Source organism: Pecten maximus, chromosome 11, assembly GCF_902652985.1.
Source record: "Pecten maximus chromosome 11, xPecMax1.1, whole genome shotgun sequence".
NCBI lineage: Eukaryota > Metazoa > Mollusca > Bivalvia > Pectinida > Pectinidae > Pecten > Pecten maximus.
This window is the reverse complement of record NC_047025.1, coordinates 30403990-30429229: the sequence shown is the minus strand read 5'-3', so window position 1 is coordinate 30429229 and position 25240 is coordinate 30403990. Positions and strand designations below refer to the sequence as shown.

At 37.7% G+C, this 25240-nt stretch overlaps 1 protein-coding gene across 2 annotated transcripts in view; it reads left to right on the top strand.

The window, feature by feature from the left end:
* Positions 1 to 25240, top strand: part of LOC117337400 (sal-like protein 1) — a 66645-nt gene that overhangs the window by 6511 nt on the left and 34894 nt on the right. For both annotated transcript variants that reach the window (XM_033898376.1, XM_033898377.1), the window contains exon 2: positions 21204 to 22214. In XM_033898376.1, coding sequence (XP_033754267.1) covers positions 21204 to 22214 — 1011 coding nt within the window. The remainder of the gene's footprint in view (positions 1 to 21203; positions 22215 to 25240) is intronic.

The window sequence follows — 25240 nt, the reverse complement described above, 5'->3', positions numbered from 1 at the left end:
ACAAAGTGGAAGAGTTTAATATATTGGGAGGGGGGAGAAGAAAGTTTTTAGGGGTTAGGAGGGGTGTAAAGGGGAGAGATGCAAATGATAGGGGGTTAGGAGGGGTGTAAAGGGGAGAGATGATAGGGGGTTAGGAGGGGTGTAAAGGGGAGAGATGCAAATGATAGGGGGTTAGGAACAAAAAACAAAAAGGTCAGACAGCAATATGTATATTGCACAAAACCTATTTCTGAACCTGTGAAAAACATTGTGAAATGAGTCAATGTAAAAAAATTAAATGAGAAAAAAAATAGTGTTTGATATATTTATAGGGTTTTGGAAGTCTTCAAAGTGACAAGAATATTATGTGATGATGATAGTGCATAATACCGAGGGTTGAGATAGTAATTCTCAAGGCTAAATTTGTGTTAAAAGAAACCGTTTTAACACAAAAAAACAGGTGACTTTCATAATATGTAGGATCATTTACAGAGAAAATTTGTGTTTTGTAATTTCATTATCTTACTAGCTAAGGAATTTATTACTAAAACAACAGTAATGTCTGTCAAACCATATTCAAATCTAATTAGAGAGGATGCAATTAGAAAAAACTTTTAACAAATGTTTATGAAATTGCAACATAGCTTTAAACCTACTTGATCTTTTCTTTTGCGCGTTTGAAAAGTATTAATTTTCATATACAACAATTGAATAGCATTCTTGAAATTGCTTCTCGTTAAAACACTGTCATTAGGCTGTTTCATCTGTGGCTGTTGAATATATTGTTGTTGTAGGTATTAATTTTTGTACTTAAGTCTGACTCAATTATGGGGTAGGGTTTGTAAAGCCATAAAATACTACTTAGCAGGACTTCAATTGTAACCAAATGACCGTGACCAAATAAGCAAATGGTCAAGGATGGCATTGAATGGGATCTGATGGTCAGAATCCTTTCACCAGGAGAATTAGCAAGAGGGTATGACAGGAGAATGAGATTCACCATAGGGGCTCCAACCAATATCACTTTTATATGAAATTGGTCATTAAATTGGACATGGGATATTTGGGCTATAATGGTCAGAGAATTGTATTGTGTCCAACATAATGGAATTGTAACCCATTTCCTGTGTAGATGGTCCTAAATCAACCCTCATAACAACAGCTATTGTCATGGTTATATAAGAGAAAGTTCTCAGGGTGAAAATACCATTGTAATTACTGGAGACTTGGGACAAGGTAAACAGGTATATGGTTTTAATGTATATGTTATATAGGAGGACAGGTAAACCAGTCTGTCTTTGTTATTGCTATGACTTATATATCTACCTGTATGTATCGGGGAATTATGTAATCAGTTTTTATTGTAAACTGGAATAGCACCATGCAGAAACATGACTCATATCCAGAGGGCATATTCCACAATTGTGACACTCCCATTTTTTGCCTCAAATCCAAGACCTTTACACATCTTTTATTGAACAGTATTTATTGAATTTTTTAAACGACAAAGGCTTGTGGGATCAGATGCAGACGCTTATAAGCTTTTCTCTACAAGTAAATTGTAGTAAAATGAGAAATATCTTAATTTGTTATAACTATTTCCCTCCACTGCTTCACATATTTTAACTATTGGAATTTGAAAGCAGTATAATTTTGGATTAAGCCAAAATGATATGGTTGCTAGGATTAAAAAATTGATGTTGAAGTTGGGTCTGGGCTGGCTGTATTTTGCTGTCAATATTCCTCAGAGACAGGCCTGATAATCGGAGATGAAGGACGGTGCCCCAGACTGGGGCTCAACTCTCTGACATACTTATGGCAATTGTACCATTGTTCAGTTTAAACTTTAAAGATTAATGTGACGAGTTGTGGTGATATGTATTATTGAAACTCCAAAGATATATACCCTTAACACTCAGCATTGGTGATCAATCACACAACCATAGCTCTCTCTATAGTAAACGGCTTTACCGCTTATCACAGAAAATATCATAAATTATCACCAACAGAAAAATAACATTTGAATGTCGAACATAGAGATATGCTTCGGCATCATATCTGCTCTATAGCAACCCATAGGAGATTATATCCGGAGAGAATGGCCGACATTTCATATTTCTAAATAACCCAAACCCTTATTGTCTGTTGGGAGATCGAGGAGAGTTTACATTATGATATGTAAATGGTTGACCAGTCTCTGCGGATAAACCAACAGCATTCCACTTTGGTCCAAGTATTAAAAAAAAATGATAAGATTTTGTATCTCTTGGTATTTGAATGTCAGAATTATAAAAGGTTAGGGAAGACTATAAATTGTCATATGTGTGTGAAAATCGTTTTGAAATTGAATTGATTCTGGCGTTTTATTTTTTATAGTAGAAGTTGAAATCAAGTAATCCACTTACCTAGCTAGTATATTAAGCAGAATTCAGGGAAATGTTCACAAGGGGTTTTGTTTGTTGTAGACCTGTTATTGTTTCAGTCTGATGTTTTATAGGATAAATAACTCTGTCTGATTCTTGTCTTTGTGAACTCCCAACAAACCACCAAACACGTCAGTGGTTGTTAAATTAATTGCCAGAGAGCAAGATGGAAAATCTGAAATAATTTTCCAGATTTTATATATTAAGTTTTTCAAGAAAAGGAAAAATGATACCTAAAAAATTATGTGAAAGAAAATGGAAAAATGATACCTAAGAAATTATGTGAAAGAAAATAAAAAATGGTCATTGTTTATTTTATAGTTCTACTCAATCAGTGTAACAATGAGATTCATTGGATAAGATGTTCTGTTACATTCTATTTGATTGGTGTTTATAACAGGTGGTTGATAATTCCTTTCTGTCAATTTGATTGGATAGTATTGAGGTTCAATTATATATTTGCATGACTGGTTTCATTGTTCATAGAAAGTTATAGAGCGGGTCTCCATTTTATTTGGTAGAAAACTTTCCATAATTATATAAAGAAAATGACTTGACACAAGATAACAAGAATGTCCCTTAGGACATACAAGTGTTGTTTGATTTATAATTATACATTTCTCTGTAATTTACGTAATTAAATATTTAGGTACCTGTATAGAATGAGGACTTAGGAGCTATATTCCCCTTAGCTGTCACATGTACCCTGTAGCTATTTATCTAATTAATGTCTCACAAAACTTACCGATCATCGATCCAGGTAGGCTTGAGTGATAAAAGTACGGGTATAAATAGAATTTATCATTACTATTGACCCTCTCGTGTTCTTTCAAAATTATTTTTCACAAAAAAAAATATTCCAAAATTTATCGCCATTATTTACTTAGAAATTGGAGTATTAAAATGAAATACTTTCTTGTGTCATAGCGAAAAAGCATCAAAGAACTTTTTATATAAAAATATCTTTACTTAATGTAACATGTTCAAAAATAATATGCTGTACCATCCTATGATGACTCAAGTGCTGCCCCCTACTGGAACGTTTGGCACTTGTAATTTGTGTTATGAAGCACTTCAAAAGACATATATATCAAACATACAGAAACTTGTTTTTCACCTTGCTCAGTTTGAATTATCTCAATTTTCAAATATCTTTAGGTCAATATTTGGATTTTATTTCAGGACTTGATGTCTCAAGTCCAATCTTCCAGATAAGCCAACAGATGTCGTATGATAAACACAATTAGTATTTACTCCCCAAGTCCTCGTCATTATGAGAGAATTATTTGTTATGATACAATTGTACCGGTAGCCGGTTTGAACCAAACACATAATACACTTTTACTGAATGGGTTTTTGAATTTAATATTACTTCTAATAAAGTTCAAAGGCTGAATGTAAATTCCATAGAGTATATTTGAACGCCTAATATGCAAACAGAGGAAAGCTATGAGAAATTTATTTTAGGGCCTATTATCTTAAGGCTGGATAGTGAATACTTTCTCTCTGTCAAAATTGACCCATTAATTTGGATGGGAAGGAATTTCTCCTTGGAGGGGGAAACCTGTGGTAGGTTTTGATCAGGGGTCAAAGGGCCAATTTTTAATATAATACAGAGATGCCACTTGTGGGGATGTGATGATCACATTACATAGGGCAGTTAGGGAGTGTAATACAGCGTGAAATTTTACTTGAATCAGGTAGGCCTTGTAATGTTCACATCAGGACCCTGAACCAGGCTCAATATAACGAGATTATTAAGACCACATTCACAACATTCCGATCAGATCATGTTTAAAATTATCAGTACACATTATATTCTTGAAACTTAACTCATTAATTCTTCAGAGAACTAATTTGTTTATAGATAAATATCATATTTCTGACATATCTTTGAATCAATCTTGGCTTTATTGATAGTTTTTCATAATAAATATAAAAAAAAAAAATCCACATCCCACACAAAATATTTTATCAATCATATTTTTTTCCTTTGTTCATTGAATTTTAACAGGAAACACTGTAGAGTTGGTGTGTTTTTATCAAGTTGTTTAAATCAGCGATAAGACGGACACCCCTCCCCCGAAACCTGTGTCGGCCTGTAACTCTGGCAGTAAACGCTAGCACCACATGTCACTGACACATATTATTGTTTAGAAACTGACTGAAATATCAGAAATTTGATCATTGTATATGAATATGAAATAACATGGCCCCAGGTTTCCAGGCGTGTGTGTGGTCCGAGAGATCCTGGCCTAGCACAGGAACAACAATAATAATTAAATCCCAAATCCTGAGCTTCCCGTTCTAATCTTAATCTTGGGGTGTTTTGAATTTTGTTATTTTATTTAAGTGTAATTGTTTAAACATGGAATTTGTAACTTTTTTTGTGTGTGTATGTGACAGGTAGAGGATTATATAAATGTGTGATTGTTATCAAATCCTACGGTCGTAACAGGACAATGTGTTATGAAAAAAAATTCAATGAGATTTGGGGTCCATTTAATTTTATTGTGTGTCAAAGACTATTTCATTTCTTTTCAAAATTCAAATTTTTTTGATGGAATTGATGAGTCTAGTGATAAGATTGAGTTTTGATAAAATGTTATTAGATCTTGTATATAAAACATTTCCCCTGTCACAACAGCCATACTGGTGTACTTGGATGTGAACTCTATTATTGTGAATTTTAACGTCTGAATGGTTTTTTTCTGTGACACTTTTTTCATTTGTTTTAATTTGCTTTTGTTCCATTGTTTGATGACATAGCTGTCAGATCAATTAGTGGGGAATTGTTACAGGACTGGGACCAATTATTTACTTGTGTATTAATAATAACTGTGAACACAGTAACACTAACCAATAAATATTTGACGGTATGGCTAATCTCACTTTCTGATCAAGCTAATTAAGATTTTCACACACACACATTCACATTTTTTTTTAATATTTTTGAATAAGCAAACACATCTAGTTGCAATGGTAAAGACAGATATTTATACTTACGGTAAACAGTGGAGAAGAGTATAAGTGGTTTAAAACCCCTCCAACTATAAAATGCATATAAAATATTCTTATATCCTGCCATAAATAAATTTTGTTGTCAGCACACAGATTTTTTTGGTCAGATTTTCCTAACGGATGCTGGGGAGAATTGATCCTTATGATCACTAAACTCCTTCCCCTGACCCGCAGTTCTCCTCTCCTCCTCTGACTTGTGGTGCTGGACATTCTCCTCCTCTGACTTGTGGTGCTGGACATTCTCCTCCTCTGACTTGTGGTGCGTGACATCCTCCTCCTCTGACTTGTGGTGCTGGACATCCTCTTCCTCTGACTTGTGGTGCTGGATATCCTCCTCCTCTGACTTGTGGTGCGTGACATCCTCTTCCTCTGACTTGTGGTGCTGGATATCCTCCTCCTCTGACTTGTGGTGCTGGATATCCTCTTCCTCTGACTTGTGGTGCTGGACATCCTCCTCCTCTGACTTGTGGTGCTGGACATCCTCTCTTCCTCTGACTTGTGGAGCTGGATATCCTCCTCCTCTGACTTGTGGTGCTGGATATCCTCTTCCTCTGACTTGTGGTGCTGGACATCCTCCTCCTCTGACTTGTGGTGCTGGACATCCTCCTCCTCTGACTTGTGGTGCTGGATATCCTCTTCCTCTGACTTGTGGTGCTGGACATCCTCTTCCTCTGACTTGTGGTGCTGGATATCCTCCTCCTCTGACTTGTGGTGCGTGACATCCTCTTCCTCTGACTTGTGGTGCTGGATATCCTCCTCCTCTGACTTGTGGTGCTGGACATCCTCTTCCTCTGACTTGTGGTGCTGGACATCCTCCTCCTCTGACTTGTGGTGCTGGACATCCTCTTCCTCTGACTTGTGGTGCTGGATATCCTCCTCCTCTGACTTGTGGTGCTGGACATCCTCTTCCTCTGACTTGTGGTGCTGGACATTCTCCTCCTCTGACTTGTGGTGCTGGAAATCCTCTTCCTCTGAGTTGTGGTGCTGAACATCCTTTTCCTGTCTAGCTGCTTCCTTGATATTGTCTAATTCAAACCTTATCACTATTTTTTTTAACAAATGACCATTCGCCTTCATGTCCTTCTATATAACTGTACCATTATGACTGATGACCTCTTAGTCCTCAATCTCCTCCTTCCAGTATGGTACATTTACACATGACCTTTGACCTTTGTGCCTTAGCTAAAATCTTATCTGTCTTTGTGAGTTGATGAAACTGGTGCAGAGAAGATGTGTATTTTCACTCCATTTGGCTGATATATAAACCAATATATGCTATTATATTCATCCTTGTCAATTGCATTTTAATTGGTTGGTTGAAAGGTCATCTGAACATGACCCCTCATTGGCCACCATCAGAGCTGCATAACAAGAGCATACTTATGTATGGTGATGATCTGTATTTTAATCAGATTGTCTTGGATCATAAATTGGATTAAAGAATTAGGTACAAAAATACAGAAAATAAAATTTGGAATTTATATTTTGTAAAAGGGAATCTTTATGAAAGGAGACATATCTATAACTGCACTTATATCCCTTCATAACAGGATCACACACGGTCACACTTGTCTCGTCTTTATAGGAATTATTTACTGGCCAGGAAATAAATGTTGCAAGTTGTGGCGACTGTGTTAATATGTGCATAAATTTCATGACATATCTAAATTTTGTATTAAATCCTGACAAGGGTGGGGCTATTGCGAGCGAGCGTGGAATATTTGAACAAATGTTATTGGAATTTTCTATCGATTTATATATATACTTTTTAATAAGACCCACAACTTTAAAAAGATTTATGTAAATCATATATTTCTCTATTAAACTTGAAATTGACTCGAGGATGGGAGATTTGGGAATGTTATAAAGGTCGGTAATACGGGGATGTGGGGTAAAAGCAACACATTCGACCTCTGGAAAATTTACCTCTAATAAAATATATCAAATGTATTGCATGCTTACTGGGATCGCACAGGACCACAGGTATTTCTGTAGGATTAAAGGACATTATTTTCAGGACTAAAACATGTGTTTACTTACAGTTACGACTGAGAATATTAGTTATCATTTATGTCAAGGGAAATTGTAGGATTAGGACTGAGGGGTGAAAAGAACAGAAAGTTTGTGTAGAGTTTTTCCTCCTTCTGCATTGTCACCGAGCTTTCTATCCCTCGTAGGACGTGTGTGGGGTGAATGTGTCTACCTCCCAGACTTATAGCCAATTAGTGGTTTTACTCTCCCTCTCAGTCAGTCTACAAGTGCAGACAAATTATGATGACAACCTTGACAACATCTCTCCCTCTGGGCATTGGACAGTTTGTTAAACATCCTTTTTTCACGAAGGTCATTATAAAAACAGGTGTTAGAGAACCAGGTGAGAAAGATGGTTAGGTAGATATGAGTCTATCATTGGTCACAGTGACACTAGCCCCGGGGCAGGGAACAGTCCCCACATTATAATGTGGTGGTAAATATGACGGGGGAGGTTGTAACCAAAGATTTAATTACTAGTGGTTAAAATAGTGATTTATTATCAATCAGGACAACTGTTACAAACTGAAAACTAACCATTTCTAATGACTTACAATTTTAAGGTTTAAAGATGAAAATTTTTCAGAAAATTAAAGAAAAATGTTAGATACTTCCAACGCAATTAGTGTATTTTAGAATAAAAATTCTTTTGAGAATATATTCGTTTGTGACAGGCAGTCTGAAGATTTTCAATGTCAGCTCCTGCCTAAGGCATGGGAATGTCCATTTTGACGTCTGAAGAGTTCCACTGCCTTTGACGGAACATGTGTAGTGTTTTATAAGAAATTCATATGTATCATGGAAGATTTAGCAAGGCCATGGTATTTATCAGGCAAAACTTGACTTGACTCAAGTAGTTGGGAGTGATGCTTTCCAGCGGTATTAAAGTGACAAATTTATCTCACTTTTAATTTCATATTTGACACCTATATAATGTAGGCTGTTGATATTGGGCCTTGTGTGTGGATCAATAGAGTGGGCCTGATGGGCACCCTGTTTATAGTGGAAATGGCAAAAAAATCCTGATTTTGTTTCTCTAGCCTGTTTCTATTGGTCCGATATAATCTCACACGGAATTCATTCTGACATTGAAGTATATGAACTTTACTTCAGATGTCATTTTGCTGGATATGAATAATTTTTTTGTCACAAACATACTCTTTAAATACAAGTGGGTTGAATTGGCTGGATTTCTGACAAGGGCTGTTCTGTGGAAATGTTTATTTAGGTATCTGTAAGACAATTTTTTGTTGGGTTGGTTTATTACATCAGTGAGAAGTTTGGTTTCTGTATAATAAAGGAATGTACTACTTATTTGATAAAATACATAATTGTTTTTAAAAGAAAATGCAAGCAGCAATGAGTTTGTAGATTGTAGGTTCCTATAGAATGTCCTTATTAGAGTTTGTGGATTGTAGGTTTGTGTAGAATGTTCTTATTAGAGTTTGTTGATTGTAGTTTTGTGTAGAACTGTTCTTATTAGAGTTTGTGGATTGTAGGTTTGGGTAGAACTGTTCCTATTAGAGTTTGTGGATTGTAGGTTTGGGTAGAACTGTTCCTATTAGAGTTTGTGGATTGTAGGTTTATATAAGAGTTTGTGGATTGTAGTTTTGTGTAGAACTGTTTCTATTAGAGTTTGTGGATTGTAGGTTTGTGTAGAACTGTTCCTATTAGAGTTTGTGGATTGTAGGTTTGTGTAGAACTGTTTCTATTAGAGTTTGTGGATTGTAGGTTTGTGTAGAACTGTTCCTATTAGAGTTTGTGGATTGTAGGTTTGTGTAGAATGTTCTTATTAGAGTTTGTTGATTGTAGTTTTGTGTAGAACTGTTCTTATTAGAGTTTGTGGATTGTAGGTTTGGGTAGAACTGTTCCTATTAGAGTTTGTGGATTGTAGGTTTGTGTAGAACTGTTCCTATTAGAGTTTGTGGATTGTAGGTTTGGGTAGAACTGTTCCTATTAGAGTTTGTGGATTGTAGGTTTATATAAGAGTTTGTGGATTGTAGTTTTGTGTAGAACTGTTTCTATTAGAGTTTGTGGATTGTAGGTTTGTGTAGAACTGTTCCTATTAGAGTTTGTGGATTGTAGGTTTGTGTAGAACTGTTTCTATTAGAGTTTGTGGATTGTAGGTTTGTGTAGAACTGTTCCTATTAGAGTTTGTGGATTGTAGGTTTGTGTAGAACTGTTCCTCTGAGAGATAGAAGATTTATAGGTTTCTGTAGAACTGTTCAGTATCAGATGTTGTAGGTTGTACTTGGATGATATAGGTTGCTGTAAAAAACTTCCTATTAGAGGTTGTAGCTGTTTATATTTGAGTGGTATGACTATATAAGGTTGTAGCTGTTTATATTTGAGTGGTATGACTATAAGGAGAGGTATTGATCTCCAATTGTTTATAAAGTAAGACACCTACAGTATGTTTCCCGTACAATTGTTAGTCCGTGCCCCACGGTACATGTTATACCTATATCTACCAACATACAGGGCACTCTGTACTCTAAAACGGCAATCCACAAAGTGCAGTATCAGCAAAATTGATTTGATATGAAAGATTAGCCAAGTTTGTACCCCAAACAATGAGCTGATTGGTTTTGTTTTCAATCAAAATTATTGGTGTATATGCATTGTCTGCGGGACTGAAAAGGTGAGTAATTATTCAGGGTAGCTGTACTGTTTGTGCCGCGGCGGCCTACCTACGAGATCCTCATCAAACTGCTCCTATGATTGCCTATGACAGATTTTGACTGATGCGCCTTGGATACAGAGTATATGGATTGGCCCTATCTATAGCCAAGTACTTTACAAACACCCAAGTATCACTATCGCCAGACAAACGGAGATTTACGTTTCATTTCTTATGTCTGGAGAAAATTTAACAGCAACTGCAGAGTTACCTTGTTGGTTTATAAAGGTTAATATCATTTATAAAACTAAATGTCAGAAACATTGCCTCCTTGAATGAAAATTTTAAGTTTTTGTTAAGTGAATAAATCGATTTAAATTACTGTATTATACCTAACATGTACCCCAATTCACAATCTCCACTGATTCCAATTTGATCAAAATTTAATTCCATCCATCATTTTATCATAATTTAAAAACTGAAATAAAATGGTCTTTTATATATACTTTGAAATATTTCAATTGTTTTCTGTCCTCTCTGTATAAATAACTAAATGCAGAGAGTGCTTATTAGATGTAATACAGTGATGCTAGAAATACCTGTAAAATTATCTCCCTTTGATTAATATCTTGGTACCCTTGCACTTGGAAGTCTCCCAAAGGTAAATGAATAAAACAACATTTTTATTTTGGCAAATAACTGAAATTATAGTCATGAGATCTCTGTACTGGCAAAGTGTTACATACATGAATAATACAAGTATACTGTTCAAATATGGAGGGAATCATACAGACTGGATACATGGTCACACACAACTGGGTACAGGGTCACACAGAGCTGGGTACATGGTCACACACACAGCTGGGTACAGGATCACACGAACAGCTGGGTACAGGGTCACACACACAGCTGGGTACAGGGTCACACACACAGCTGGGTACAGGGTCACGCACATACTGGGTACAGGGTCACACACAGCTGGGTACAGGGTCACACACAGCTGGGTACAGGGTCACACACAGCTGGGTACAGGGTCACACACAGCTGGGTACATGGTCACACACAACTGGGTACAGGGTCACACAGAGCTGGGTACAGGGTCACACACAGCTGGGTACAGGGTCACACACAGCTGGGTACAGGGTCATACACAGCTGGGTACAGGGTCACACAGCTGGGTACAGGGTCATACACAGCTGGGTACAGGGTCATACACAGCTGGGTACAGGGTCACACACAACTGGGTACAGGGTCACACAGAGCTGGGTACAGGGTCACACAGCTGGGTACAGGGTCACACAGAGCTGGGTACAGGGTCACACAGCTGGGTACAGGGTCACACACAACTGGGTACAGGGTCACACAGAGCTGGGTACAGGGTCACACAGCTGGGTACAGGGTCACACACAACTGGGTACAGGGTCATACACAGCTGGGTACAGGGTCACACACAACTGGGTACAGGGTCACACAGCTGGGTACAGGGTCATACACAGCTGGGTACAGGGTCACACACAACTGGGTACAGGGTCACACAGAGCTAGGTACATGGTCACACACACAGCTGGATACAGGGTCACACAGCTGGGTACAGGGTCATACACAGCTTGGTACATGGTCACACACAGCTGGGTACAGGGTCACACACAGCTGGGTACATGGTCACACACAACTGGGTACAGGGTCACTCAGCTGGGTACATGGTCACACACACAGCTGGATACAGGGTCACACAGCTGGATACAGGGTCATACACAGCTGGGTACAGGGTCACACACAACTGGGTACAGGGTCACACACAGCTGGGTACAGGGTCACACAGCTGGGTACAGGGTCATACACAGCTGGATACAGGGTCACACACAACTGGGTACAGGGTCACACAGAGCTGGGTACATGGTCACACACACAGCTGGATACAGGGTCACACAGCTGGGTACAGGGTCACACACAACTGGGTACAGGGTCACACAGAGCTAGGTACATGGTCACACACACAGCTGGGTACAGGGTCACACACACAACTGGGTACAGGGTCACGCACACAACTGGGTACATGGTCACACACAGCTGGGTACATGGTCACACACAGCTGGATACAGGGTCACACAGCTGGGTACAGGGTCATACACAGCTGGGTACAGGGTCACACACAGCTGGGTACAGGGTCACACAGAGCTGGGTACATGGTCACACACAACTGGGTACAGGGTCACACAGCTGGGTACAGGGTCACACACAGCTGGGTACAGGGTCACACACAACTGGGTACAGGGTCACACAGAGCTGGGTACAGGGTCACACAGCTGGGTACAGGGTCACACAGAGCTGGGTACAGGGTCACACAGCTGGGTACAGGGTCACACACAACTGGGTACAGGGTCACACAGAGCTGGGTACAGGGTCACACAGCTGGGTACAGGGTCACACACAACTGGGTACAGGGTCATACACAGCTGGGTACAGGGTCACACACAACTGGGTACAGGGTCACACAGCTGGGTACAGGGTCATACACAGCTGGGTACAGGGTCACACACAACTGGGTACAGGGTCACACAGAGCTAGGTACATGGTCACACACACAGCTGGATACAGGGTCACACAGCTGGGTACAGGGTCATACACAGCTGGGTACATGGTCACACACAGCTGGGTACAGGGTCACACACAGCTGGGTACATGGTCACACACAACTGGGTACAGGGTCACTCAGCTGGGTACATGGTCACACACACAGCTGGATACAGGGTCACACAGCTGGATACAGGGTCATACACAGCTGGGTACAGGGTCACACACAACTGGGTACAGGGTCACACACAGCTGGGTACAGGGTCACACAGCTGGGTACAGGGTCATACACAGCTGGATACAGGGTCACACACAACTGGGTACAGGGTCACACAGAGCTGGGTACATGGTCACACACACAGCTGGATACAGGGTCACACAGCTGGGTACAGGGTCACACACAACTGGGTACAGGGTCACACAGAGCTAGGTACATGGTCACACACACAGCTGGGTACAGGGTCACACACACAACTGGGTACAGGGTCACACACACAACTGGGTACATGGTCACACACAGCTGGGTACATGGTCACACACAGCTGGATACAGGGTCACACAGCTGGGTACAGGGTCATACACAGCTGGGTACAGGGTCACACACAGCTGGGTACAGGGTCACACAGAGCTGGGTACATGGTCACACACAACTGGGTACAGGGTCACACAGCTGGGTACAGGGTCACACACAGCTGGGTACAGGGTCACACACAACTGGGTACATGGTCACACACAGCTGGGTACAGGGTCACACATAGCTGGGTATATGTACATGGTCATCCTTAGACACACAGAATACATAAACAGGGTAAATGGCTACATTATAGAGGGCTAAGAAAGTTGTTGGGCTGACTTAATCTGTGACAAGGCGGGGTATGATTAGGGTGTAATCTAGTGTCGACAGGAGCCCCAGGTACTTGTCTCTAGCTGGCAACACAGCTATTAATTGGCCATTCAAGACACAGACCCTAGTCATTGGCAAGGTCATTCATGTTAAACATTTAGGTACCCCTGATCAACATTTCATTCTAAAAGGTGGAGAGAAAAATCAATCTCCAATACATTCTTGACCTTGGGTAGATATAGGGTTCTCTGTCCATTAGCTGTTCCCAAAATGTATAAAAGTATGTAACTAACATTGCTGGCACTTCCTAAAAACTAGTTGTAGCTCTCTTTGCTTCCTTGAGGATTATTTAACTTCAACGGAGCAAAGACTAATTATCTCCAGATAAAGATAATTAATATTTCAGAAATTTCTCTTCAGGGAATTTTTTAAGAAGAATTTTTTATGTGTTTGGAAATTACACTTGTTTCTAACATCATCCACTGACAGTCCCTGATGCACCGGATATCAATATTTGTACCTTGATACATACCTGTTAAAAAAATGGAGAGGAAATGGCGTGATAGCTCCAAACACTCGGAAGCATAATTTGACAGCAGAATATTACTTCACATGTGTCATAAAATTGTCATTGATATTATTGCTCAGATAACCTTGTTACATAAATAGCAATAAATCAGGAAAAAATGGACAGCTGACTTCAGCATTGACAGTGTATCAGATTCTCTGTGGACAGGGCCACCTGTGTAAAAACAACTGTCATATCCTTACCAACTGCACATGCATTTAAATCTAAGTGTGAAGTCACATATAAAGTATTTAACGGCAGCTTGAATCTGATCAGATTAATTTACTTGACGCATATCTCAAACACATTGATAAAGAAATCTCAGACAATTGTATGTTATTCGTGTCTGTTGCCTAAACTAGATATTATCTGACCCCGAGAGACGGGTGATATAAGTATGAACAAGTGACAGGTGTTTAGTATGGAGACTGACATCTTGTTGGGTCCACGTGGAGTTACACCAGGGACAAACTAATAATGTGTGTCACTTCTCACAATGCCACAATTGAAATGCCAAACAGACGGAGGAATGTGATTACAATGATGACCCACACAAAACAAATATGTTTTAATGTGGGTAAATATGAAACCATACAAAATTTGATTTTTTGAATTGAGTTGATTTACGAGAGTTCATGCGAAGGCTTTTTGTGTGATAAATACTAGATTCGTTTAATGGCAGCGAACGGTTTTATCCGATATTGAGATATCTATATTAATTTTTTAAATGTATGGAAATTGATCAGTGAAATGTGAGGTTCTGTACATGTATGTGTTGACACTGGCAATAACTTTATGAGAGAAATCAATATTAGTGTGTATACAGATGCACGTTTCATTGAATCATCTGCGGTTGACAATCCGAAAGGGTTACTGCTGAAGTAGTAGATAGCGAATCTGGCAAATCCGATTATAAGCCAGCACTTCAAGTATTTTAGAAGTCTTTATAATCAGATACGCCTTATAAAACCCTGTCTAGCTGGACAGTCCTCCATTTCAAATATTCTTTCACTAATCTGCCCCTCAACTCATATCTCCCCATCAATCCCATATGATATTCCTTCACTAATCTGCCCCTCAACTCATATCTCCCAATCAATCCATTATAATATTCCTTCACTAATCTGCCCCTCAACTCATATCTCCCCATCAATCCCATATGATATTCCTTCACTAATCTGTCTCTCAACTCATATCTCCCCACTCTATATAAAGATATATCCCTCAAACCACTCTGTAAATCTGTCTCTACCAGCCCCCAGACCCCTCCTCACTGCCCCTTCCCTGCCTCTACCAGCCCCCAGACCCCTCCTCACTGCCCCTTCCCTGTCTCTACCAGCCCCCAGACCCCTCCAAATCTGTCTCTACCAGCCCCCAGACCCCTCCTCACTGTCCTTTCCTGTCTCTACCAGCCCCCAGACCCCTCCAAATCTGTCTCTACCAGCCCCCAGACCCCTCCTCACTGTCCTTCCCTGTCTCTACCAGCCCCCAGACCCCTCCTCACTGCCCCTTCCCTGTCTCTACCAGCCCCCAGACCCCTCCTCACTGCCGCTTCCCTGTCTCTACCAGCCCCCAGACCCCTCCTCACTGCCCCTTCCCTGTCTCTATGTTTATAGAGTAATTGCCCCTTGTCTCCATGACACTAACTCTGTACCTGTATTGTCTCCATATTAAAGCTATGAACCCAATTGAGCGATAAGTTAAATATGCACATTAAACCGTTGTGAAAGGTGATCGCTAGACCCAGGTGTGAGGGGTCAGGAAAATATTTAGTGGAGGAGGGAAGTGGAGATTTACTCCCCATTTTACCCTAACTTAATATGCCTCAGATACCAACTGGGGACCTTCCAAAACTTAAATATTGAATCATTTCGTGGCTATGAATAAATGTATGGGGTATTTGAGATAATAACGTCCTGGCCACATATTAAAATGTTTTCCAATTTGCAATTGAAGAGTATTTTATTACATCTACATCTGGGCATTGTTGGCTGGTTGAATAGCCCACAGAATGGCAAATCATACCATGTGCCACTTCAGCTTGAATAATATGAAAATGATATGAATACCCCTATATAAACCGATGACACAGGACAGGTACCTATATTATGGCCTGGACAAGGTGGTATTCTGATACCAACATTCACATACCTTGGACAACACTCATCTTATTTTCTTGTCTTCTCCAGGTATAAAATATTTGTTTATTGCTCATCATCACTTCGTGTACATTACAGTTGGTCCTAGGCCATTTACCTGGTCAGGTAAAAATGATACAGGTAAGGAAATCAATGCACCTGTCCACCTTTCCTTAAAAGCTGTCAATTTCTGTATTATTTTGGAGTTGGCCGTTTTATGTCCTTTCTCATGAAGGTGTATAGATGGCTGGCGGGATATGATTACACATTTTATGTCAGTTTCATTTCTCAAGTCTCTCATTATCATTATTGAAATTCATAAACCTCATTTCTTGGCCGATAACATTCATAAAGGCTAAAATTTCCTGTCAGATACTTTGTTCAAAATCATATCTTGTCAGGTTCTTTGTTCAAAATCGGCAAACTTTTTCCGACTTATGATGATAAGATAATACAGATCCTGGAATCAAGTTACGAGATTTTGAAAATTAGCATATAACTGTTTGGCTCTTGGATAGGAGAAACAAATTGAGCCAGATGATCGCTGAACCTGAGGTCATGCCCCAGTGACAACAATGTAAATTTTAACAAATTAACGGTTAGGAATATGAAAACAAATGAGTGAACACTGTCGTGATGAATAGAGTTTTGATAAGTGAGGAGACTCATCAGTATCATCTTGGAAATAAAATTCTTGGCAATAATTAAGACAGAATTATTATCAGTGAGAATTTTTTATCTTCACCTAACTTAATTCTTGTAAAATTGCATAATATTAATCATAATTAAGGATCGGTGGGTATAACTGATTTCTTCATTAAAGCATAATTGGTCCCGAGTAAAAAATGGGAGCTTCATTCTTTTGCCTCATTAGAGATTTGGTAATGGGGTAGTTTGTAGCTCCCTAGGGTGTTGAGATGGTAGGGTGATGCGGGAAGATGTTGATTTCAGGACATCGGATGTCATCATTTCAGCACTAAAAATGCAGAATCTGCCATATGTTTAGACGATTGAGAAACTAGGGGCAGCTTATGGGTCCCTAAGGATACCCTATGTTAAATCATGTTTTTTGTTTGAGAGTGGAAAAGGCATTATTTGAGAATTCTGAATTTATAATTTTCCATATCGGATTTCATAATTTTTTCGTCTGAATTTTTACATATTTTGAGCCTAGGATAGGACTTCATGAAATGTTGTCAAAGTTTCAAATTTTTCTTTAGACCGTTATTTTCTGTAATATCATAAAAACCAATGAATGTAAAACTTCTTTCCAACATTTCCCCTTCACAACCATATGATTGTATGGCTGATTTCACTTAAAGTGCTTCCTATATGCTTACAGTCATATTAGAGATTTAGGGAGCCCTCCACCAATCTCTATACAGAGAGCATGCTCAGCTTAAGATACACCTTCTGTTTCTAAAAAATTCTTCATTTGTTAACATTTTGAAGTTCTTAATTAAAATATCCTTGATTAATTAAAAGATTTTAACTGAACATTTTTTTTTTAGTTGTATTCTAAAACATCACCAAACTTTGATTGATCAACTTAATCTGAGCCTAGATCAAATCTTAACAACACATGGGAGTTGTATTATATATTTTGATAAGATTACCTTACCAGAACCCTGTATGACACGGTTGATTTACCCCGTTACCAGAACCCTGTATGACACAGTTGATTTACCCCGTTACAGCTAAATAACCAGGGTCACTTGTATTTTTCTGGGGTCAACAAGATGGCTCTGTTCCGACAGCCCCCAGTGTAGTGTAGCAGCCATGTGAATAGTTAGAGATAAAGGCTTATCTGGTCAGTTTCTACTCGTTACTTATACCACTCAACATTGATAAATCGACACCAATCTAGAGCAAGGAAGTTTTGGTCAGTTCCACAAGTAGTCAATGACTGATTGAGATAATGGGGGCCTGTTAATTCTGAATTCTTACCCTGGCATCCAAGGATTCAGATGGCCAGATTGTATATTTACATTTAGTTAGAAAAGTTTTGCACCGAAATGTTCTGGGAAGGTAATATAGCACATTTTCGAAAATTGTGGAAATTTGTTTCCCAACATAAGCTGAACATTGCAACACGAAATAAACAACAACAAAAAGTGACAGTCATTTGGTACTTCATCAGAAAAGTGTTCATTAAAATTCTACGAACCACATTTCATTTCTGAGCCAATTCACAAGAAACTTCTTACAGACAGAAATTTGAGGATAGGTTTTCATTTTTGGATCCGTTTTATGATATGGCTGCCCTGTGGAGGTTGTGAGGCTGCCTCTTTATATCAATAATTCATGTAATAGATCCGAGTTTTATGGTAATTTTAACAGTCACCCAATTAGCTAAGGAATTTTTGAGTTTTAGTTCTATTTTTTACAGGATTCAGCTGACTTGGAGCATATATAACATATTGCTGTTATTTGTATGCAAAGTATGCCAAAACTAAACACTGGTGAAAATATTCACAGGAAAGACAGATTTTCAAAATTCGGAAACAAACTTTGCATATATTTCTAGAGGAAGTGATTGTAAAGTATAGTATTAGAGGAGTTTTATGTACCATTTAATAGTTGTAATGTTTGCAAAATGAAATTTACTAGATTATCAAAAATAATTGGCTAGAAATAAGAAAAAACCCTGGTTCCTTAACTTCAATTACATAGGAAGTGCAAATTGAAAATTAAGGAGAGAAAAAAGGTTTTTGATTTGAGAGGAAGTTAATCTTTTCGGCTTGAATTACCGGATATCATCCGTCTATAGATTGATAGTAATGGATCAGATCGTCTTCAATTTGTGATTTTTCTTTTCGGGACGATTCAATATCTATTCATCAAACCTGATGACTTATGGGACTATTGTAAAGTGGTATTTCTTTGTCTCCCTGTTGAGACCTGGAGTTGATGACCTGTGATCAAGTAATAAATATTGATATGTCAAAAGGCTCATCAACATTTTTTCCTCTTGCAAGTGTAAACGAATCCCAAATAATTCCTGTTTTTACAGGCCTGATTTTTTTTTCAGTTGCAATCCGATACTTTGTATAAACAGATGTCTTTGTTACTCATTGAGTCTATTCATTTATTTCATACGTAAACAGATATACCAATTCTCAAATTTCATGCAGATTATAAAATATTAAAACTTTGTGTCAATTTCGATAAAGAAAATGCTAATGAATTATTATAACTATGTAAGGATTTTTTAGAGAAAATGTTAATTTAATTTCCATAGATTAGTATTATGTACAGTTAACCTTTTGTAGAAATAGCTAGCCCACACAATCTGGAGGTTCTTCCCAGCTAAACATGATTGATCCTGTGTAAAATATGATTTGCAGACCACAGCATTTTCATATTTTCTGTTATACATATATAAAAACAATTTTGTTTGAAATTTTAATGTAGGAATTTGATCTCCATAATGTAAACTAGTATACACAGAAATGCGAACATTTTTTCCAGATAGCCAATCTCAATTTATTATGCATAGCACTTCGGTCTACGCCATAAAGATGACATGATAGTCAAAATTTTAAAGACGCATTGAAATTTGAAATGGAATGTTAAACTAAACTGTACACATACAACATTCATTCATGCATGTAGTTTGGATTTTGATTATTATTTTTATGCATTAATTCTTTTTATGGAAGGAGAAAAATCTATCAAGTAGGATATGTTTCATATCAGTTCTTTGAATTTATTGCTTTTATAAATTATCAAATGTTTTTCAAACTCCTACCTAAAGTTCTTTTCATATTATTATGCAGTACCTGAGGCTAAATGAATATAAATTTCAATAATATTGAATATTTTTAGAAACTGTACACTGATTTGAGTTGATTGTGTACAAATAAATTGGGTCTTATGTCAATCCAGTGTTGGTGTAAAAATCTTGTCAACAACATTCAGACTACCGCAAGCTGACATGTAAATATACTTGTTTGACGTAATATCTTCGCAGGTCTGAAAACAACTTTTCTTTCTGATATATCTCATCAAATGAAAAACTCATATTTGCATTTGATATATGAAAATAAGTATTTTGGCTGACAAATGTTGAAATAAATCTTTTTACAAATCTATTTTCTGTCGGACAGGGTTGATATAGCAAATGACAAATTAGACTGTACATCATAATAATATTTTTTAGTAAACTTTCTGAATCGTAAGCAGTCGGTCCCTAAGTGCACTACAAACAATTTATCACGTTATATAAACATGTAACACAAATAAAATGATTTTGACAATTTTTTATTTGAACTTGACATGGTCCGGTTAATCTATTGTCTGTGTAATCATCATTTCTGTCATCTAATTTGTCATCAGTCTTATCATCTGTCTATGAAACACATTCGACAAATCACAGTCGCTGAAACCCTTTACAGTTAACTGTGATGAAGAACTCCCGAAGTCATTCCAAAAAATGTCACTCGGCTATCTGCACTTGATACTAAGGGTGTACATGGCCAGGAAATTACATTGTGTGTCGTGGTCTTAGGTCTCTACCTGTCAAAACGAAATACCCACATCACAGGAAAACCTGATCACCTGACCCAACACGCATTTCAAACGGAGAATTAAATACCGCACACTTATAATAAAACCATGTTACCTGTCTGAATGGGATGTGTGAACATATGGACATCTTTGCCATGAAGAAATATAATATTATTTTTATGTTGCAATTTACATCTCTCTCTTGACATCATCAGTCAAGATTAGATGTCTTTGATTTCATCAAACACAAGCTTTGTACTGGCTATTGATGTTGTCTGTCGTCTGTATATCTCAAACATTTCTTTAATATATGAGAAAAAAGTTGTAAAACAAGTGGAGGTCTTCAAGATTAAATAGTGTACAATACACAGTCCTTTGTAAGTGACAGACGATGTTAAGTCTGAGTTTCGATATATTTTGTTGTGTATTAAAACTTTAATAAGATGTATCCTTCCTTGTTGAGGTAATTGAAAGTATATTTCTTGGTATGTTTCAGGTGAAAATAGTCAGTCACCAACTTCCTCACCAGGGGGCGATGCACATGTTTGTGGTAAGTGCCGCGAAGAGTTTCCTGATTTAGCCACTTTCCTGGCCCACAAGAAAGCTTGCAGCCACAAAAGAGTGGTAGTATTTTTTGATGCCAACGATAGTGATAATTCACAGAGTGACAATCATTTAGAACGAAGCAGCAAAATTCCAAGAATGAGCAAAATGTCTGATGTGACTGCTCGTGACGGTTCAGACGGAGAGACACACATGGACCAATCGGAGGAGGAAGAGGAAGAAGAACAAACCGAGGCTTTTGTGGACGAAATGGATGAAGAGGATGGCATTATGGAGGACTCGTATCTCAATGGTGAAGTATCAGAGGAGGAGGATTTAGACGATATTGATGAAATAAATGACAAAGAAAATGACTATGGGAAAATATCATCAGAAAGTAAAGGTGACCTGTCTCTCCAGCTTCCTCAGTTCATGTTGCCATTTTCCTCATTTTTACCCACAAATCACAATGTTACTCTGGAGCCAATCACTGCCACCAAGGCGGCCGTGGCTCAGTTTGCGGAAAACAACTTGCCACCATCAGACTTAGCCATGCTACACACCACACTGTATAGCCTACAGCAACAACAGCTTGTTCAGTTACAGCTGATACAGCAGTTACAGCAACAGTTGTTGATGGGCATGTCCAGCTCCTCGCCACTGCCCAACGGTCAACTCTCTCTTCTCACACCACCTGTTTCCTCCGCAACATATCCTCTCAAAGAGTTGACCTCATGTATCCAATCAGCGGGACTGCCTGCAATCACCAGCGCAGAACATATCTCTACAGGATCCTCAAAACCCTCGTCATCGGATTCAACATCGATGGTCTCATCTTCATCTACCACTACACCGTCGCTGTCCTCAAAGCCTATTCCGTCATCGCAACCACTCCCTAGCAATGATGCCGTATCCAAGGCTGCTGTTGTCCCAGAAACCTCTGACTTTGCAAGGCTGTCAATGTGTAAGTATATATATATTGTGACTTTTGTCCTCTCAGCTTTGTTTTGCTGTTCTGTACTGCGTTTTATCTTAACAATTAGCTGTAGCATATTTAAAGGGGGACAATACTACAAAGAAATAATGGATGGAGGCAGCAGTGCAAAGGAAGCGTAGAAAAGACAGGGCTGGGAACAATGCTTTCAGGGAAAGGTAGATTAAAATGTAAGGATAGGGGGCAACATTTCAAGGTAGGTTGTACGTAGAATATAGGCTGGGAGAATATATACAAAATAGGGACACCACTTGAAGGGTTAGAGAATAAGACAGGTGATATATTCTTGGTATCCTAAATATGCCATTAAACTTACAGAAGTGTTAATGCAACTTCATCATTTTAAAATGTATAAAGTTTGACTTCAGTTCAATAATGTTCCCATTTCTTTTATTAATTATATCTAAATATTAAAAAAAAATCCTTTCATTGTCAGCATATATTCTGGTAAATTTCAATTTATTTATTTCAAATTTTAGAAGAAACTTTCATTTGCCTTTTCTTTTCTGATAATTAAGGAATGGTTGTTTTTGTCATTTTCAATTATTTGATGGTTTAAATATCAGATATGCTAATTATGGGTATTTTTTTGTACCATCACAAAACAATGTAATCAGGAATCATGTGATAGTCAACAAAGATATCACTGTAAAAGTTACAGGAAAAGTTAACGAGGTCTGTTAGATTAATTAGGCATCAGTGTTGTTTATTCTCTCTCCGAGTTTCATATAATGCCTCCGATAACGATGTATTGATAACAATAGATTGATAACAATAGATCGATAACAATATATTGCTTGGTTTGGCTTTTGTGTGCAGTATCAATGATAATGTATATAATATGTTAAAACAGGCTGTGATAATCATAGTGATTATTAATTCATTTGGTAATCAAACTATCGATCAAGTGTATGAAAATTATTTTAAAACAATTTAAATTCAGTATTTTTTCTGGAAAAACATGGACCTATTCTAAAACGGAATGAATTAAAACATTGTTCAACTTTAAGGATGTAGAAGATAGTGATTGTCACAGCTTGAAAGGTAAAATAAAGCATCTTGCAGAAAAAGTGTGGACAACAGAAATCAGGTGATCGTTGTTTGGACCTGTGACAGATAACATAAAAAATCATCACATTTCGGTGTGGTACAGATTCTGTCTAATACATTTTTATAAACAACACATCTGGGATATTGAATATAAACACCCACACTTTTATGTAATATATCAAATTCAAGCTGCCTCATTTTCATGGCGATTTGAGTGTTGTAGCAGAACAGCTGGATATTCATCAACATTTGCTTGCTTTTTAAAATATTTTTACACGCTTACTTTATTTAAACATCAAAGGAAGAAGAATGCTTTTGAAAACGGCGCAGTTTCTAATCACAAATTAATTGGATTTACACATAAGACTGGGTATAAGGTAACGCAGGCCCGTTGAACCTTTTTTCTCTCATAAAACTTGTAACGTTGTTTCACATGATGATGTGGGACATTTATGAACTGAGTAACTGGCGACAAACCTAACACATACATCACAGCTCGACAATCAGATAGCACCAGATGATGTCCTGGATACGTTTGTAGATCTTAATGCGCAAAAAAGATAGAAATTTTCTTTTCATTTATTAATATCTGGAGGCACATTTCTGTATTAAACTCGAGCAAAAGTGAAAATTTTAAGATGAAAGCTATAGATAGCACAGACATTGAATTTGAATGGAGTGTTGTAATTGATTCAGGGGGAGATAATCCTGTTTTATTGATTCCTGAGCAATATTTCATGGCAATATGCACTCTATGAAAGTATTTATCAATTTTTTTATTCATGCAGATTTTTATTTCACCTGCGTATGAACATATGCAGGTGTTGGCAATGTCTATGTGAAAAAGACTTAGGGCCAGGGCAGGACGATGATACTTTAGCTAGGACAGTGATGACAAATGCCTGATCTAGGTGGATTACTGGCCAGCCGTCATTATACACACACAAACCTGTATTGAGTCTCTGCCATATACATATAGATAAATTCAGCAGATATTATTCAATAACGGAGACTGCCTATTTTTTGATGGTCTCCGATGAATTATAACTCAATTAAGGCTGTTCGCACCATATGAAATTTTAATATTTCCATATTAGCTCTGGCACATAAAGGGGAACAATAAAAATAGAAGATATTTACTTAATGTGGAAATAAAAATATTTGCTCAGCTATGCGGGGAGAATTTTTATTGATAATTTTTTCCTGTAATTGATTTGTCGTTATCCCGACTATGATACAGAAATGTGACGTAAGACTAGAGGGACATCAATTTATGACCTTCCCTTACATTGGTATTCTATCCGCGGAATCACACGGCACATTACATCATTGATAGATGATTTATCATTATTAAAACCCTATATAGGTTAATGGTCCGAATATATTTAAATGGTCGTTATAGAAAGTGTCCTTATAATGATTAATAGTTTTGATATTGTCAGGTCACTATAGAGAAATGTAATGACTTATTAAAACTGTATAAAAGGTCACCATACTTGTAGGAGATATTGTAATCTCACAATGGAGAAAAATAACCATGAAGTCTGATTGGTCTTATAGTATTAAGGCTAATTGGTCAGTTGTTGGGGGAGGGGGGATATATCAAATATGGCCAATCTTCATTGTTGGAGGGTAAATTTGTTAGGTCAGAAAAGATTCCGGTACAAAATATGTAATATATAACTACTGTGTGTCATAATGTAAATTCATACAATGTTCTGTTAATGAGACATTTAAGTCATTGACATTTTACAAACCCAATCATCTCAGGAACTACCAAAAGGAATAAAAAATGGACATTTTATTTTCTTGTAAAGAAAATTAGACAAAAATATTGAATCTTTTTTTTCATTTATATAATTTGGAGATTTGGAAAGGGTTATGAATGGAAAGAAATTGATGAGATTAGAGGAAGGATGACGGATGAGTTCACTGTGACTTGACAT